At 43.3% G+C, this 15,285-nt stretch overlaps 1 protein-coding gene and 1 long non-coding RNA gene across 3 annotated transcripts in view; one reads left to right on the forward strand and one right to left on the reverse strand.

The window, feature by feature from the left end:
* Positions 1 to 2,092, forward strand: part of LOC138754048 (uncharacterized) — a 37,703-nt gene extending 35,611 nt beyond the window's left edge. The window contains exon 4 of the long non-coding RNA XR_011351549.1: positions 1,457 to 2,092. This is a non-coding gene — a long non-coding RNA (uncharacterized lncRNA). The remainder of the gene's footprint in view (positions 1 to 1,456) is intronic.
* Positions 1 to 15,285, reverse strand: part of gins4 (GINS complex subunit 4 (Sld5 homolog)) — a 37,256-nt gene that overhangs the window by 4,377 nt on the left and 17,594 nt on the right. For both annotated transcript variants that reach the window (XR_011351548.1, XM_069917788.1), the window contains exon 7: positions 1,437 to 1,549. Coding sequence is in view for 1 of the 2 variants with exons in the window: in XM_069917788.1 (XP_069773889.1) it covers positions 1,453 to 1,549 (97 nt within the window). In the remaining variant the exon portion in view is untranslated. The remainder of the gene's footprint in view (positions 1 to 1,436; positions 1,550 to 15,285) is intronic.

The following is a 15,285-nucleotide window of genomic DNA, read 5'->3' on the forward strand; positions in this document are numbered from 1 at the left end:
CAGAATTTGAGAGAGTGCTGAGGGTAAGAAGAGCTCCCGAAAGGAATCAGGCAACTGAAAGCTTCCTGATCATGTCAGAGTTTTAGCTCTGGAGCTCAGGCTGATGAATTGAAAAGGAATCTGTTGGCTGCAGGAATGCTGGAGGCAAATCCACGGATACTCAATGACTCTGAAGGGACTTTGTTTTGCTTCTCTTTCTCTCTTACAGTAAGGGGTGGTGTGCGACATTAATAGCGACTCTTTGCCTTTCAGCAGGTTGAAGGCAATTTTGTGTAAAATTACATGTTCTGTTTTATTACATAACAATAAAGGAATCATGACTCTTGATATACAGCAGAGTATATCATGTCTGTGTTGGTAACCAAAGTTCTAACTGCACCATACAGATTGCTGAAACTGAATTCAACAAAACTGTTGTCATGAGCTGACAAATAAAACAAAATTAAACTATTTTCAGTAGTGATTTTTCACTGAAGATTGTCCTCAAGTGTGGCCATGTTCTACCTTTGCTTTTGTAGGCTGTCAAAGTTACTCGGATCCCCAAGCACATTCAATTTTTTTTAAAAATACACACCAAACCACAAGAAAATGTGGAGGTGAAAACTATTATCATGGACAGGCAAGTAATTTTTATTGGATTTTATATTAACTGGAAATAATTATAAACTAGAACAATTTTCTCCCTGAGAGAAAACTGACCCATATTCACAGGACTGAAGAGAAACAGCTCCTGAAAGAAAACAAACATATCAATTAGGCTTCTCCCTCCAATTTCCACTATTGCTACTCCAACTTTCTCAAAGGTGTATCTCATGTGGACGGTCAAAAATTACATTCCAAAAAGGAGCTCCTCAATTATCGAGGGCATAAACCGTCAAAGGCAATAAAGATTTAATTTTACATACGTTAGAACTCTTCTGGTTGCAAAACTACAGCCAAGAGAGGAGTCTGTGCAAAGTGGGCACTGTATGTTGTTTGTGTGGAGAATGCACGGTGTGTGCACTATGCTCCAGATATTATGCTGTTCTGTCACATGTTACAGTAAATGCACAAGTACAATCAGATAAACTTGAACAACTGTCCTGCCACAGTAACTGGTTTCTACTTCCACAGCTAACAACTTGTTGCTTTCTTTATCTCGCTGTGATAGTCATACCATTTTCCAAGGTTTTCTTACGCAAATAAATAAATCAACAAGTACCCTCATGTTCAAACACTGCGGCCTAATCTTCACAAAATGTCTAACAGCAAAATACTGACAACTTGAAGTAAAAACAGAAACTTTTGGATATACCAATCAGACAATGTGATAGATGAGGTTTCATTTGCTTTTATTTCACAGAATTGGAACTTTTGCAATCCCCTCCCTTTATGCCACCACATCTTCACTGGGCTCAGGAAACTCCTTTGCACATTACACATCTATTTCACCTTACCTCTCTGTATTCCCATTTAGATCAGTTGCACAGCACCACTGGCCACAAGAGCAGAAATTGTCCTGTACCGTATCAAGTGTTGTGATCCTTCCTCCAAATCAACAGTGTATTCTCTGAGAAGAAAATAAAATACAAACAAGACTCAGATAGGGAAGTGTCAGCAAGTCAACCTGGGTCCAAGTGAATTGTGCTTACAGATTCCTCTCCACATCATCAGGATCTGCAGATGACCTCAACCCAAATGCAAATATTCCAACAAGAGAATGAGTAATATACTGAGCAAAGTTAAACATTAGTCAGCAAATGCTGGGCTCGAGTACAATCCATAGAAGTTCTGGAGAAACTTGCAGCATCCATATGGTAGGAGAATCTAAAATTAGAGGGCATAAGAGGGGCAAGATTTAAAAGGAATTCAAAGGGGAAACTTTTCATATGGAACGAGCAGCCAGAGGAAGAGGTAGAAGCAGGTACAATTATGACATTTAAGAGAAATTTGGACCTGTGGATAGTAAACTGTTAGAGGGATATGGGCCAAGGGGAAGCCAATAAGACTGGATGAATTGGGCCAAAGAGCCTGTTTCTATGGTGTAATAACTATGATTCCAAGATCATAAAAGGTACCAACGTTTCTGCACTGGGCTCTTCGTCAGGTTCATACCCATTACCCTTAGATTACGTTGATTACCTCTGACTTCCTGTAGATGCAGCACAACCTGCTGGATTTCTCCAGCACGTTTGGGTAAGACCCTCGAGCCCAGCATCTGCAGACTTCCTTGCTTTCACTCCATTTGGCTGCTCCACTGGGAAGTCTCTGCAAGGGATGCCTAACTTGAAGCAGTTCTTCTCTGATCTTTGAAGGGAGTTCTGTGAGAGTCTCTCTCACTGCTCCCCATCTGTGATTCCTGTTGCTCTCAAGCTCTAATAGCTTCTTTTTAAAAAACTTTATTTAATATTTTCAAAACAAAAACTTTTACAAAGTCCATAATATAAAAATGTAGGATTTAACTTTCTCCAAGCCTCTACCAAATTTAAGTCTTTCATCAAGGAAGCTAATTGGACCACTGCTTTTGATTTTTTTCAAGATTTTTGGAGATTTATCCAATAATGGATCGAATACACAATTGAAATCTCCCCCAATCAAAATATTTTCTTTAGTTTGACTCAGAGTTAAAAAAGCTTCAGACACAAATTGTTCGTCATCAACATTAGGTGTATACACATTCAACAAAGACCATGACTCAGCAAACAATTTACAATTAATCATTAAAATTTGGCCAGATGTTTCCACCAAAAATTCAAGTTCAAATGATATTTTCTTGTGAATTGAAATTGCCACTCCTCGTGCTTTCGAATTGAAACAAGATGAAATTACATGACTAACCCAATCTCTCTTCAATTTTAAACGTTCTTTTTCAGTTAAATGAGTTTCCTGCAAAAAAGCAATATCGACTTTCATCTTTTTTATATAGGCTAAAACACATTACGCTTAATCGGATTGTTTAAGCCCTGTACATTAAATGTTGCAAAATTCCATGGCCTGATGGCGAAGGAAGAAGTGTAATTCCATCTTCCCCCAGTTGGACTAATAAATACCCGAATTAAAGTATTTTAAAGAAGTCTTGAAAGTTTGTTCTGAAGTTGTCTGAATGTTAAATGGCTACAATGGCTGCTAATACAAAGAAATTGAAAGCAGATTCAGAAGAAACTCCCTTTTAAAGAGTATAGAAGAAATGAGGCCTACTTACTAAGTAGAATCCACGGAATCGATTAGACAGCCACCTAAGCAGCAACCCACTCCAGCTCGCTTGAGTATTACCCCAGTGCCCTCGCAAGATGGCGCCGGGCTTCCAATTTTTCTTCCCATCTTGATCAGCACTTGCGATTTTGGGCGTGCTGTAGTGTTGCTGGAGTCTGCAGCGTTGGGCCCGGTGCGCGACATCGCTGCGGGTCCCAGCAGCGCGGAGACCCGAGGTAGCGCGTCGGAAGACGCACATGCGCAGGCCCTGGCGCTGCCGGGCTTGCGCGGTGCATCCCGGGTCTGCAATCTTTTTGATAGGGTCTGGGCTGTTAGCAAAGTTGGTCAGCAATGGGTGGAATTAAAAGAACAACAAGGGAAAACTTCTTTGCAAACTGAAGCTATGGAAGAAGAATCATTAACTGCTACTGAAGGGAGAGAAGGTCGGCCTCAAGGAGAGACAAGTGACACTACTTTTGATGCTGTTTTTACAATTTTGGAATCTATAGCTCATCAAATGGGTAATATGTCAACACAAAGGTCCGCTCAGATTGAACATGGATTTATGAACATGACTGAAAAGATGAATATTTGTGAAGAAGTCTCTTCTGTTAAGAAAGATATCTCTGTTGTTAAAGCTGATGTTAATAGATGCTTGAACATGGTGGATATAGTTCAAGACAATTTTAAGAAAATGGAAGGTGCCTTTCAAGTCTGGAGAGAACAAGTGGAACGTAATAAAGAAAAAAATAGAAAAAGTGGAAGATTCCTTTGTTGGATGGGAAATTCAGAAGGACTTATTGAAGAAGATAGACTCTTTGGAAAACTAAAGCCGCCGGAATAATGTCAAAATAGTGGGAATTCCGGAAGGAATTGAGGGTTCAGATTCAATAAAGAATTTTTTTAAATGATCCCTGAAGCACTTGGATTGGAATTTTTTTCCAGAAGGTTTGGAATTAGATAGGGCTTTAAGAAGTAAACCATATCCGTGTCAACCTCCACAAGCTGTTTTGATTCATTGTTTACAGATTCAAGATAGGGAAACTATTTTGCAAGTTGCAGTCCAAAATGCATGTAGTTATCAGTCTCCGTTGATGGTACGGGGAAATAAGGTTTTCTTTTACTTGGATTTAAGTCAAGAAATTATTAAAAGGCGTAAAGAATTAAATTCTACTGAAGAGGTGCTTTGGAGGAAGGGTTATAAATTTTCTTTTTGAACTCTATAATAGTTGACGAAGGGCCAAAACATTCGTTACTTTTTACTTCCTATGGATTTTGCATGGCCTTCCAACTTTCTCCAGCACACATGTAAAACCCCTGTTATTCAGCAGCCATAGGGATGGTGGATGCTGTGTAAGTGAATTTTCTGATTTCTTGAGATTGTGTTTTGTGTGAATTGACAAAATAACAGTGAGGTCCATCAGTTTTAAACTTCTGTATTTTTTTAAAAACCTATTTATTTTCTGCGATTATTTTTGGCGGTTGGTTGCATTTGCCAGTTGCTAGAATTCCGGACAACAGGGGGTTTACTGTACAAATAATCGCTAACATGAGGGAGTGCTCACTAGTAAAAAGAAAGATTTTCTGACCCACAGGCTTGGTGTTTGTTCATACACCGGGTGAGGTAGTGTGATCCACCACAAGAACTTTAAGAATATGAAAAGCTCTAGAGCAGTAGTTATCATCGAGGATGCCATAGTATGGGATTACTTAAGGTGGTAAGAAAACTGAGGTCCTCCATCAGCCAGCTCCCCACCATGACTACCAGCCCCCCCACATCTCCATCGGGCACACAAAACTCAAAACGGTCAACCAGTTTACCTATCTCGGCTGCACCATTTCATCAGATGCAAGGATCGACAATGAGATAGACAACAGACTCGCCAAGGCAAATAGCGCCTTTGGAAGACTACACAAAAGAGTCTGGAAAAACAACCAACTGAAAAACCTCACAAAGATAAGCGTATACAGAGCCGTTGTCATACCCACACTCCTGTTCGGCTCCGAATCATGGGTCCTCTACCGGCACCACCTACGGCTCCTAGAACGCTTCCACCAGCGTTGTCTCCGCTCCATCCTCAACATCCATTGGAGCGCTCACACCCCTAACGTCGAGGTACTCGAGATGGCAGAGGTCGACAGCATCGAGTCCACGCTGCTGAAGATCCAGCTGCGCTGGATGGGTCACGTCTCCAGAATGGAGGACCATCGCCTTCCCAAGATCGTATTATATGGCGAGCTCTCCACTGGCCACCGTGACAGAGGTGCACCAAAGAAAAGGTACAAGGACTGCCTAAAGAAATCTCTTGGTGCCTGCCACATTGACCACCGCCAGTGGGCTGATAACGCCTCAAACCGTGCATCTTGGCGCCTCACAGTTTGGCGGGCAGCAGCCTCCTTTGAAGAAGACCGCAGAGCCCACCTCACTGACAAAAGGCAAAGGAGGAAAAACCCAACACCCAACCCCAACCAACCAATTTTCCCTTGCAACCGCTGCAATCGTGTCTGCCTGTCCCGCATCGGACTGGTCAGCCACAAACGAGCCTGCAGCTGACGTGGACTTTTTACCCCCTCCATAAATCTTCGTCCGCGAAGCCAAGCCAAAGATGTGGGTGGGGATAAAAAGGTTGAGAACCACTGCTCTAGAACTAAAATACAAGCAGAGAAACACACAGCAAGACAATCAGCATCAGATGAGCATCATTTAAATAATTTTATTGCTGAGTCATGGTCTTTCTTGAATGTGTATGCACCTAATGTTGATGACGAACAATTTGTGTCTGAAGCTTTTTTAACTGAGTCAAACTAAAGAAAATATTTTGATTGGGGAAGATTTCAATTGTGTATTAGATCCATTATTAGATAAATCTCTGAAAATCTTGAAAAAAAAATCAAAAGCACTGGTCCAATTGGTTTCCTTGATGAAAGACTTAAGTTTGATAGAGGGTTGGAGAAGGTTAAATCCTACCGAGAAATATTTTTGATTTTATTTTTTGTGTCATGATTCATTTTCAAGGATTGATTTCTTTTTGGCATCAGCACATTTCCAATCTTGTTTTATTCAAGCTGAATATAAGAGTGGAATTGCAAATCCTTCACTAGCCTCAGTGCCTGTACAGATTACACCACCCATGTTTTTGCTTTCATTCCTGAAGTGGACGACCAAAGCCAATTCCACTAGTTGGCCTTTTATTTATTTTACGGCAAGTCATTTTTATTTCTGCTTAACCTCAGTCTTTCAAACAAGCATTTAAATTTACACATACAGCATGTTAACACGTCCTTCCAGTCTTCCACCCCTCCCCTCAAATCCATCAACTAACCTACAAACCCCATACATTTTTGAAGGGCAGGGAAAAAAAAAACCCAGAGCACCTGGAGGAAAACCATGGAGGACACCTAATACTTGTACAAACTCCTCACAGAAAGTGCCAGATTTGAATCCTGGTAGCTGACACTGTAACAGCACCACGCTAACCACTACACTAAATATGGCGCCAATAAGATGGTTTAACATGGTTTCATTCTGGGATTTCCTGATTGTCAACTCTAATAACAAATTTATTGTCATATACATTGTACAAGGTATATATGCATCAAAAAATTCTTGCTGCAGCCAAACAGGTATTTGTAAAAAAAACTTAAATGAATTACAAAAAGACAAAAACATGATGTCTTCACATAGGAAATCAAGGTAGCATGGCCTATTCAACCAATGGACAAAGACTGCCTAAAGCTGGCAAGACTTGTGAGCCAAGAACCCAGCTTGGCCACATATCATCCTCAAAGTGCAATGTAAAAGTGTGACTACCTTTACAATATGATTTTCTTTATATGAAACAGAGCCACCCCTTATTACTTTGAATCTTCACTATTGTGGCTGGGCTGGTATACCTTCAATATCACCCACCACACAAAGACGACTGGAATGTCACAATTACCAAGCAGCCATGCCAATCCTTCCCAAAATAAACTGCACACTGATTTGAGTCTTGGCAACAAGAAGGATGTCAGCAACCTGAACTTTTGTGCAGGAGCCAAGGTTCTCAGTTTGAACATTTAGTTACTGATCCTACCAGGAAATGAAAGGTCACAGCTGCAATGGTACAGTTGGCTGCCTGCAGGTTTGCACAGAATTTTACACGGGTCACTTGGGATGGTGGCAATGTTGCACAGAGGCCTGCAAAGCAGTCGAGGCAAACTCTGACAGAGAACAAAATTCAAGGTCAAAAAACAGGCCATTAATCCTCATCTACTCTGAAAACTGGGCAGCATGGTTAATGTATTACAGCAACAGCGACCCAAATTTGAATCAGAAATGCAGTTTTGGTCAACTAACTACAGGAAAGATATCAATAAAATTGAAAGCGTGCAGAGAAGATATACTAGGATGTGGCCTGGACTTCAGGAACTGAGTTACAGGGAAATGCTAAACGGATTAGGACTTTATTCCCTGGAGTGTAGAAGAATGAGGGGAGATTTGATAGAGGTATTTAAAATTATGAAGGGTCTACACAGAGTAAATGTAGGTAGCTTATTCCACTGAGGACAGGTGAAATACAAACCAGAGAACATGGGTTAATGGTGAAAGGGGAAAAGTTTAGGGGGAACTTCTTCACAGAGCGTTGTTAAGTGTGGAACGAGCTGCCAGCTGAAATGGTGAATGTGGGCTCTTCTAATTTTTAAGAAGAATTTGGACAGATATTTGGATTGGAGGGGTACAGAGGGCTATGATCAATAGGTAGAAAAATAGTTTGGCATGGACTAGAAGGGCAGAAGGGCCCAATTCTCTGCTGTGTGGTTCTATGGTTCTAAATCACACATGTCAAACTCTGGCCCGCGGGCCAAATTTGGCCCACGATATAATTATATTTGGCCCGCAAGATCATTTCAAAAATGTATTAGAGGTGGCCCACTGGCCGCTGCGCCAGTATAGCGCATGCACAGTAATACAACAAATCTCAGAATGCATTGGCGTCAGCCCGCTAATCGCCCCCACCTCCTCTGTTTCCGTTGCAGGGTCTCACCGTGGACTCTGGTTTTGGGGCCTGGCCAGTGTCAGGGGAAGCCAAGGCCGCTTCCCAGCGCCCGGAACCGGAGGCCTCGGGCCTGACCTCGCCAGGACCATTGCCCACTTCCCCTCCCTGCCGCAGGCCGATCCGCGCCTGCAGGTTTGAACAGAATTTTACACGGGTCACTTGGGATGGTGGCAATGTTGCACAGAGGTGACGGGGCCGCTGATCCGCTGAGATGCCCCCCTGCGCCGAGAGCCGATGCCCCCGCACTGTCGTTGTCCAACCTGATCGCCCGCAAACCCCGCCCTCCCGCACACAGGCCTGAGTAAGGATTATGAACTTTAATCTCAGGATAAAACGATCTTCCAATCGTTTCATGTCACAGTGATAAATATATTCCTGGTTAAAAATGGACCTGCACCTGGATACAAGCTCATTAGGCATAAAACTTGAAAAGTGTGTAAATCAAAGGATATCTATACCAATGGAAAAAGGGCATGGCAAATAACCCTGCTAGAGTTCATGCCCACAATCAGTCACCCATTTGATTGTTTCAGGAATCATGTTATTCTCCCACATTCTCAATAGCCCTCAGATTTTACTATTCGACAGCACACTAGCAACATTTGACAAATCCTCTATAGAGAAATATTATTTATTGAATATTTTATTTCTCATTTGTTAATGCTTCTGGAAAGAGTTTATCCAAAACTATTATTAAACATTTATTTTAATAAGAAAAAGTTTAACATTACATATGTTGAAAGAAGAGAAAACATGCAGATGTTGTTGAAAATTTTCAATAAATATTTAGTTCGGCCCTCGACTTAGTCCAAGTTTTTAATTTTGGCCCTCCGTGAATTTGAGTTTGACACCCCTGTTCTAAATGGTTCCCTGAGAGTGACGATATGGGTAGACAGTTGAGAAGAATGTGCTTGGCATACCTGCCTCCATCAGACAGAGAACTTGTTACAGCTCACAAGAGGCTGGTAAAGGTTACATTTGGAATACTGCCTGCATATCGTCACCTCACTATGGGAAGGATGCCATTAAACTGGAAAGCTCAAGTTAGAAGGAGAGACCAGGCATGTGTGGTCAAGGTCTATTGCCCATGGTAGGAGAGTCTAGATTCAAGTAAGAGGGAAAAGATTTAAAAGGATCTGAAGGGCAACATTGTATGTGGATTGAGCTGTCAGAGGAAGTGGCATAAGCAGGTACAATATGACATTTTAGAGACAATTGGACATGTACATGGATAGTAAAAGGTTAGAGAGATACAAGCCAAGTGCAGGCAAACGAGATAGGACAAATTGGATCAAAGGAACAGTTTCTCTAGTGTAATAATTATGACTCCAAGATCCTCCACCATCGACATTCAAAAGTTGCCATTGATCAGCAACAATGCAGGGAACAGCTACATAAATAGTGGTGGCAAGAGCAGATGATATGCTGGGTATTCTCCCCAGTCTTCCAGAGTCTTTCCGCCATCTGAAAGATGGAAAACTTTCCACTTGACTGGAGCTCTGACAACTCTCAAGCAGCACAACACCGCCCTGACCTAAGCAGCTCAGTCGATCAATGCACAATGCTCCCCATCCACCACCAGCTACACATATCCCATCCACAAAACCCAATGCAATGAGTTGCCAAGGGTTTCTAGGCCCTTCACACAGCCCTGACATCCACCCCCTCCACACCAACCTACATGTCTAATACTAGAAATAAATTGCTGCTCCTTCATTGTCACCAAGAATAATTTCTGGATCTTCCTACACAGCAGCAGGGGAGAAATGAGAAAGTAGATTTTGGAATATAATGAAAATGTAAAACGTAGCTTAAAACGACTGGATATGAAAAAGAAAGTGCTGTAGCCTTGTTATATATTCCTCTCTTGTTACAAACTTGGAAACTGAGAAGAGGCTCCTTATTTGGTAGTCGCAGTGATTCTCAACCTTTCTCTTTCCACTCACATTCTTTGGCTTGGCTTCGCGGACGAAGATTTACGGAGGGGTAATATCCACGTCAGCTGCAGGCTCGTTTGTGGCTGACAAGTCTGATGCGGGACAGGCAGACACGGTTGCAGTGGTTGCAAGGGAAAATTGATTGGTTGGGGTTGGGTGTTCAGTTTTTCCTCCTTTGTCTTTTGACAGTGAGGTGGGCTCTGCAGTCTTCTTCAAAGGAGGTTGCTGCCCACCGAACTGTGAGGCGCCAAGATGCACGGTTTGAGGCGATATCAGCCCACTGGTGGTGGTCAATGTGGCAGGCACCAAGAGCTTTCTTTAGGCAGTCCTTGTACCTCTTCTTTGGTGCACCTCTGTCTCGGTGGCCAGTGGAGAGCTTGCCATATAACACGATATTGGGAAGGCGATGGTCCTCTATTCTGGAGACGTGACCTACCCAGCACAGTTTGATCTTCAGCAACGTGGATTCCACTCACATACCACTTTAAGTATTCCCTATGCCATAGGCCACAAATGTCAAACTCTGGCCCGCGGGCCAAATTTGGCCCACGATATAATTATATTTGGCCCGCAAGATCATTTCAAAAATGTATTAGAGGTGGCCCGCCCTGCAGCGAGAGCCGATGCTGTTTTTTGGTAATGTCACCCCCACCATCCTCCCCCTTCATTGCACATCCTTCCCCATTGTAACATGAGAAATCGTAACACGAGAAGTCTGTCGCTGTCATCATCCGGCAAGCCAGTTGGAAGGCTCCCCGCACAACCAGTCACTTCTCCCACCTGTCGAGCGGTGCGGCGGATGGGCGAGCGTGTGATTGCCTGTCGGCGCGACGGACATGGCAGGCTGCGCACGGCCCCCGGGCAGCGCGAGCCCCGCGCGACTGGCACTGGACGGCCCTTCCACAGCGCGAGCGCACTTCTCCCGGTCGCCACGGCCTTCAGCGCTTGCACCCGCGCGGACCCCAGGGATGGCTGGTTCGGCCCTGCACGTGAAGAGAGAGATGGTGGCTGTCCGCAAAGGCTGATCGGCAGCGCGCTGGGCCTGAGTGGGTGGGTAAGCAGGGGTGGACAGAGGGTGTAGGTGAGGAGTAATGGGCAGGGGAAGTTATGGTGGTGCGAGGGGCAGTTAGAGGGAGGGATGAGTAGAAGGAGGGGTGGATAGGGAAGAGGTAAAAGGGGAGGGGCAGGGCGAGTAGGGGAGGGGTGATTAGAGGGTGAGAGACGGGTAGAGGGAGGAACAGGTTGAGGGGATAGGCAGTAGAGGGGCGTGTATAGGATGGGGTGGGTAGAGGCAGAGCGAGTGGAGTGAGGGGTGAGTAGAGGTTGGGTAAAGGACTGGTCAGGTAGAGGGATGGTGGGTCGAGGGTGAATAGAGGCCTAGAGCCTGAGGAGTGAACAGGAAATGCTGAGTCCTGATGCAGGCCAAAATGGACACAGCCTGTGAATGCTGACTACATCTCCACAGGGACCAAATATGTTTCCCTCAGGTCAAGCAAAGGGTGAACTTGATCTACCTACTCCTGACCTGTAACATTATCCTCCTAAAGTTATATCCTAAAGTTTAACATTACATATGTTGAAAGAAGAGAAAGCATGCAGATGTTGTTGAAAATTTTCAATAAATATTTAGTTCGGCCCTCAACTTAGTCCAAGTTTTTAATTTTGGCCCCCCGTGAATTTGAGTTTGACACCCCTGCCATAGGCGCTCTATGATTAGTAAGGGATTGCTGAAGGCGGTATATAGGTGGAAAGAAAAAGGTTGAAAACCACTGTTTTAATTGTACCAATTGACTCGTTACGTGCACGGTTTCATAACTCCAAAGGAAATGGGCCAATATTTCAATAACAATTGGTCTAGAGCAGTGATTCTCAACTTTCCCTTCCCATTCACATCCCACCTTAAGCAATCCCTTACTAATCACAGAGCACCAATGGCACAGGGATTACAAAAAAAAGTTGAGAACCATTGATCTAGAGGGAATATATTTAAGGTGAAAGGGGAGAGATTGTTACATTAGGATAGCAAAACCAAAGATATGACTGTGGACTTCAGAAGGAAGTCAGGGGAACACGACCCAGTCCTCATTGAGGGCTCAGTAGTGAAGAGGGTAAAGAACTTCAAATTCCTGGTTGTCAATGTTGCCGAGGATCTGTCCTGGAGCTTCCATGTTGATGCAATCACCCAGCGGCCACACTTTGTGAGGAGTTTGAGGAGGTTCGATAGGTCACTGAAGACTCTCATAAACTTCTCCAGGTGGACCGTGGAGAGCATTCTGGCTGGTTGCATCACTGCCTGGTATGAAGGCACCAACTCTCAGAACAAGAAAAACTCCAGAGGGTTTTTAACTTGGCCTGCAACACCACAGGCAGCAGCTTTCACTCCATCGAGGACATCCACATGAGGCGCTGTCTTAAAAAAGCAGCCTCTATCTTCAAAGACCCCCACCACCAGGCCATGACTTCTTCACTCTGCTACCATTGGGGAAAAGGTACAGGAGCCTAAAGACGAGCACTCAGCGGCACAAGGACAGCAATGCTATCAATAATCAATGAACCAAAGACACTGCCTTACTCTTCATGCACTATTTTTTTTAATATTTATTGTTGTAAGATGGTTTATAATATGAATGTCTGCTCTATGATGCTGTCGAAAAAGACCAAATTACATGACAATAAATTCTGATCGAAGAGGGATCTGTTGGATAATTGTTTTTCACTCAGTGGTCAATTTCTCAAATGAGCTGCTAGAGGAACCTATAGAAGTGGGTTCTAGTCTTTGCTGGACTATTATTGTGCTTTAGTCCCAATGACCATATCCCTCCTATCCAATTTACCACATTATCATCTAGATGGTTGATATTGATGCAACAATGGACCCAGCACTGATCCTTAAGGCTCACCTTGAGTCACAGGCCTCCAGTCAGAGGCAATCACCCACTACCACTCTCCGGCTTCTCGCATAAAGCCAATGTCTAACCCTCCAAAACCAAGTGAATGAACCTTCCTGACCGACCTCCCACATGGGACCTTGTCAAAGGCCTTACTAAAGTTCATGTTGACAAAATTCACGGACTTTCCTTCAACATTCCAAGTAAACGCCTCAAAAATCCCTACAAGATTGGTCAAACACCATTGACCACATACAAAGCCTTGTTGACTATCCCTAATCAGTCCTTGTCTATCCAAATACTTGTACATCTGATTTCTTACAATACCTTCCAATAATGTACTTACGACTGACATCAGGCTCCCAAATTACTTTTAAGCCTTTTTTTTAAACAACAAAACTAAATGAGCTGCCCACCAATCCTCATCACCTCACCTGTGGCTAAGGACATTTCAGGACCCCTGCAATTTCTATACCATCCTCCCTCAAGGTCCAAGGGAATAATTTTTCAGACTCTAGGAATTTATCCACTTTTATTTTCTTTAAGCCAGCAAGCACCTCCTCCTCACTGCTTGTTTGCCCTAATTCTATAGACTTTGTGGCAGTTTCCTGAGTAAATATTGATGCAAAAATCTCATTTAAGATCTTCCCCATCTCCTTTGGCTCCACACATTGCCGACCACTCTAATTATAATCAAGAGGATCAATTTTGCTCCTTATGACCCTTTTGCTCTTAATATACCTATGGAAGTCCTTTGGATTTTCTTTAATTTTATCTGCCAAAGCAAATTCATGTCTTGTTTAAGCCCTCTTAATTTCTTAAGTTTTTTTCTTGATTTTTATACGCCTTAAATTCCTCATTTGCTTGCTGGTGCCTATAACTGCTATAGATCTTCTTAACCGATCTCCAATACCCCTTTAAAAACAAGGTTCCCTATAACTTTTCCTTTAATTCTGCCAGGAACATAAAGTCTGTACTCTCAAAATTTAATCTTTGAAGGCCTTCCGCTTACCAAGCGCAGCTTTCAAAGAAAACAACTTGCCCTAATCCACACTTTCTCATTGCTCAAAATTGGCCTTTCTCCAATTTAGAATCCCAACCTGAGGACTAGGCCTATCCTTATCCAGAATTATCTTGAAACTAATGGCTTTATGATCACTGGACATTCTGTTCCCCTGCGCATACTTGAGTCACCTGTCCTGTCTCATTCCCAAATTGGAGATCCAGTATTGTACTCTCTCTAGTTGGTACCTCTATATATTTTAAACAAATTTTTGGTCATATGTGTGGATGAATGCAAGTTGCATCGGTCGCAAGTCAGGGAGAACCTGTATGTGAAAAATTAAAATCACTTTATGTCACAACTTTGTTCTTTGCAGGAAATGCCGTACTTATACCCACACCTCCTCCCTCACCACCATTCGGGGCCCCAAACAGACCTTTCAAGTGAAGCAACATTTCGCTTGTGTATCCACGGGAGTTATCTACTGCATCTGGAGCTCCCTTTATGGCTTTCCCTACATTGGAGAGACTGGACGCAGACTGAACATATTTGCTCTGTCCACATCAGTGACAGGATCTCCTAGTGGCCAACTGCTTCAATTCCATGACCCATTCCCTTGCTGACATGTCTGTCCATCGCCTCATGTACTGTCCCATCATGACCACCCTTAAATTGGAGGAACAACATTTAATTTTCCATCTAGGCGTTCTCCAACTAAATGGCGTTAACGTTGACCTATCCAGATTCTGCCAGCCTACACTCCATTCTCCCTCCCTTCCCATTGTTTTCTCCTTCAGCTCTCCACCACTTTCCATCTCCATTCACAGGACCATCCCTCTCCCCCTGCCTGCTGATGTGCCCTCCCTCTCTCTCTGGCCCTCCACCTACCCCTTACCTTTTAGTTCAGGTGCCTAAATACATTTTTTTTCATACCTTGATGAAAGGCTCAATCCCAAAGCATTGGTTATCAATCTTCACTTTTGCTCCTTAAAGTTACTTTGTTTGAATTCAGCAGTTTCTCCAACATTATATTTTTGCTTCAACCACAGTGTCTGCAGACTTTTGTTTTACCTTAATTTCCTGTGGCTGTCTGCAATCTCTCTGCAGACTTGCTCCTCGAATTCTTTAACACACCCTCATTAATGTGGTCATATCTTTCCCATTCCTCAGCTCCTTAGTAGACAAGCCCTCTGGTCTGTCCTGTCTAAGCACAGCTGTGACATTCTCCCTGACAAGAAATGGCCACT

The sequence above is a fragment of the Narcine bancroftii genome, chromosome 2, assembly GCF_036971445.1.
Source record: "Narcine bancroftii isolate sNarBan1 chromosome 2, sNarBan1.hap1, whole genome shotgun sequence".
NCBI lineage: Eukaryota > Metazoa > Chordata > Chondrichthyes > Torpediniformes > Narcinidae > Narcine > Narcine bancroftii.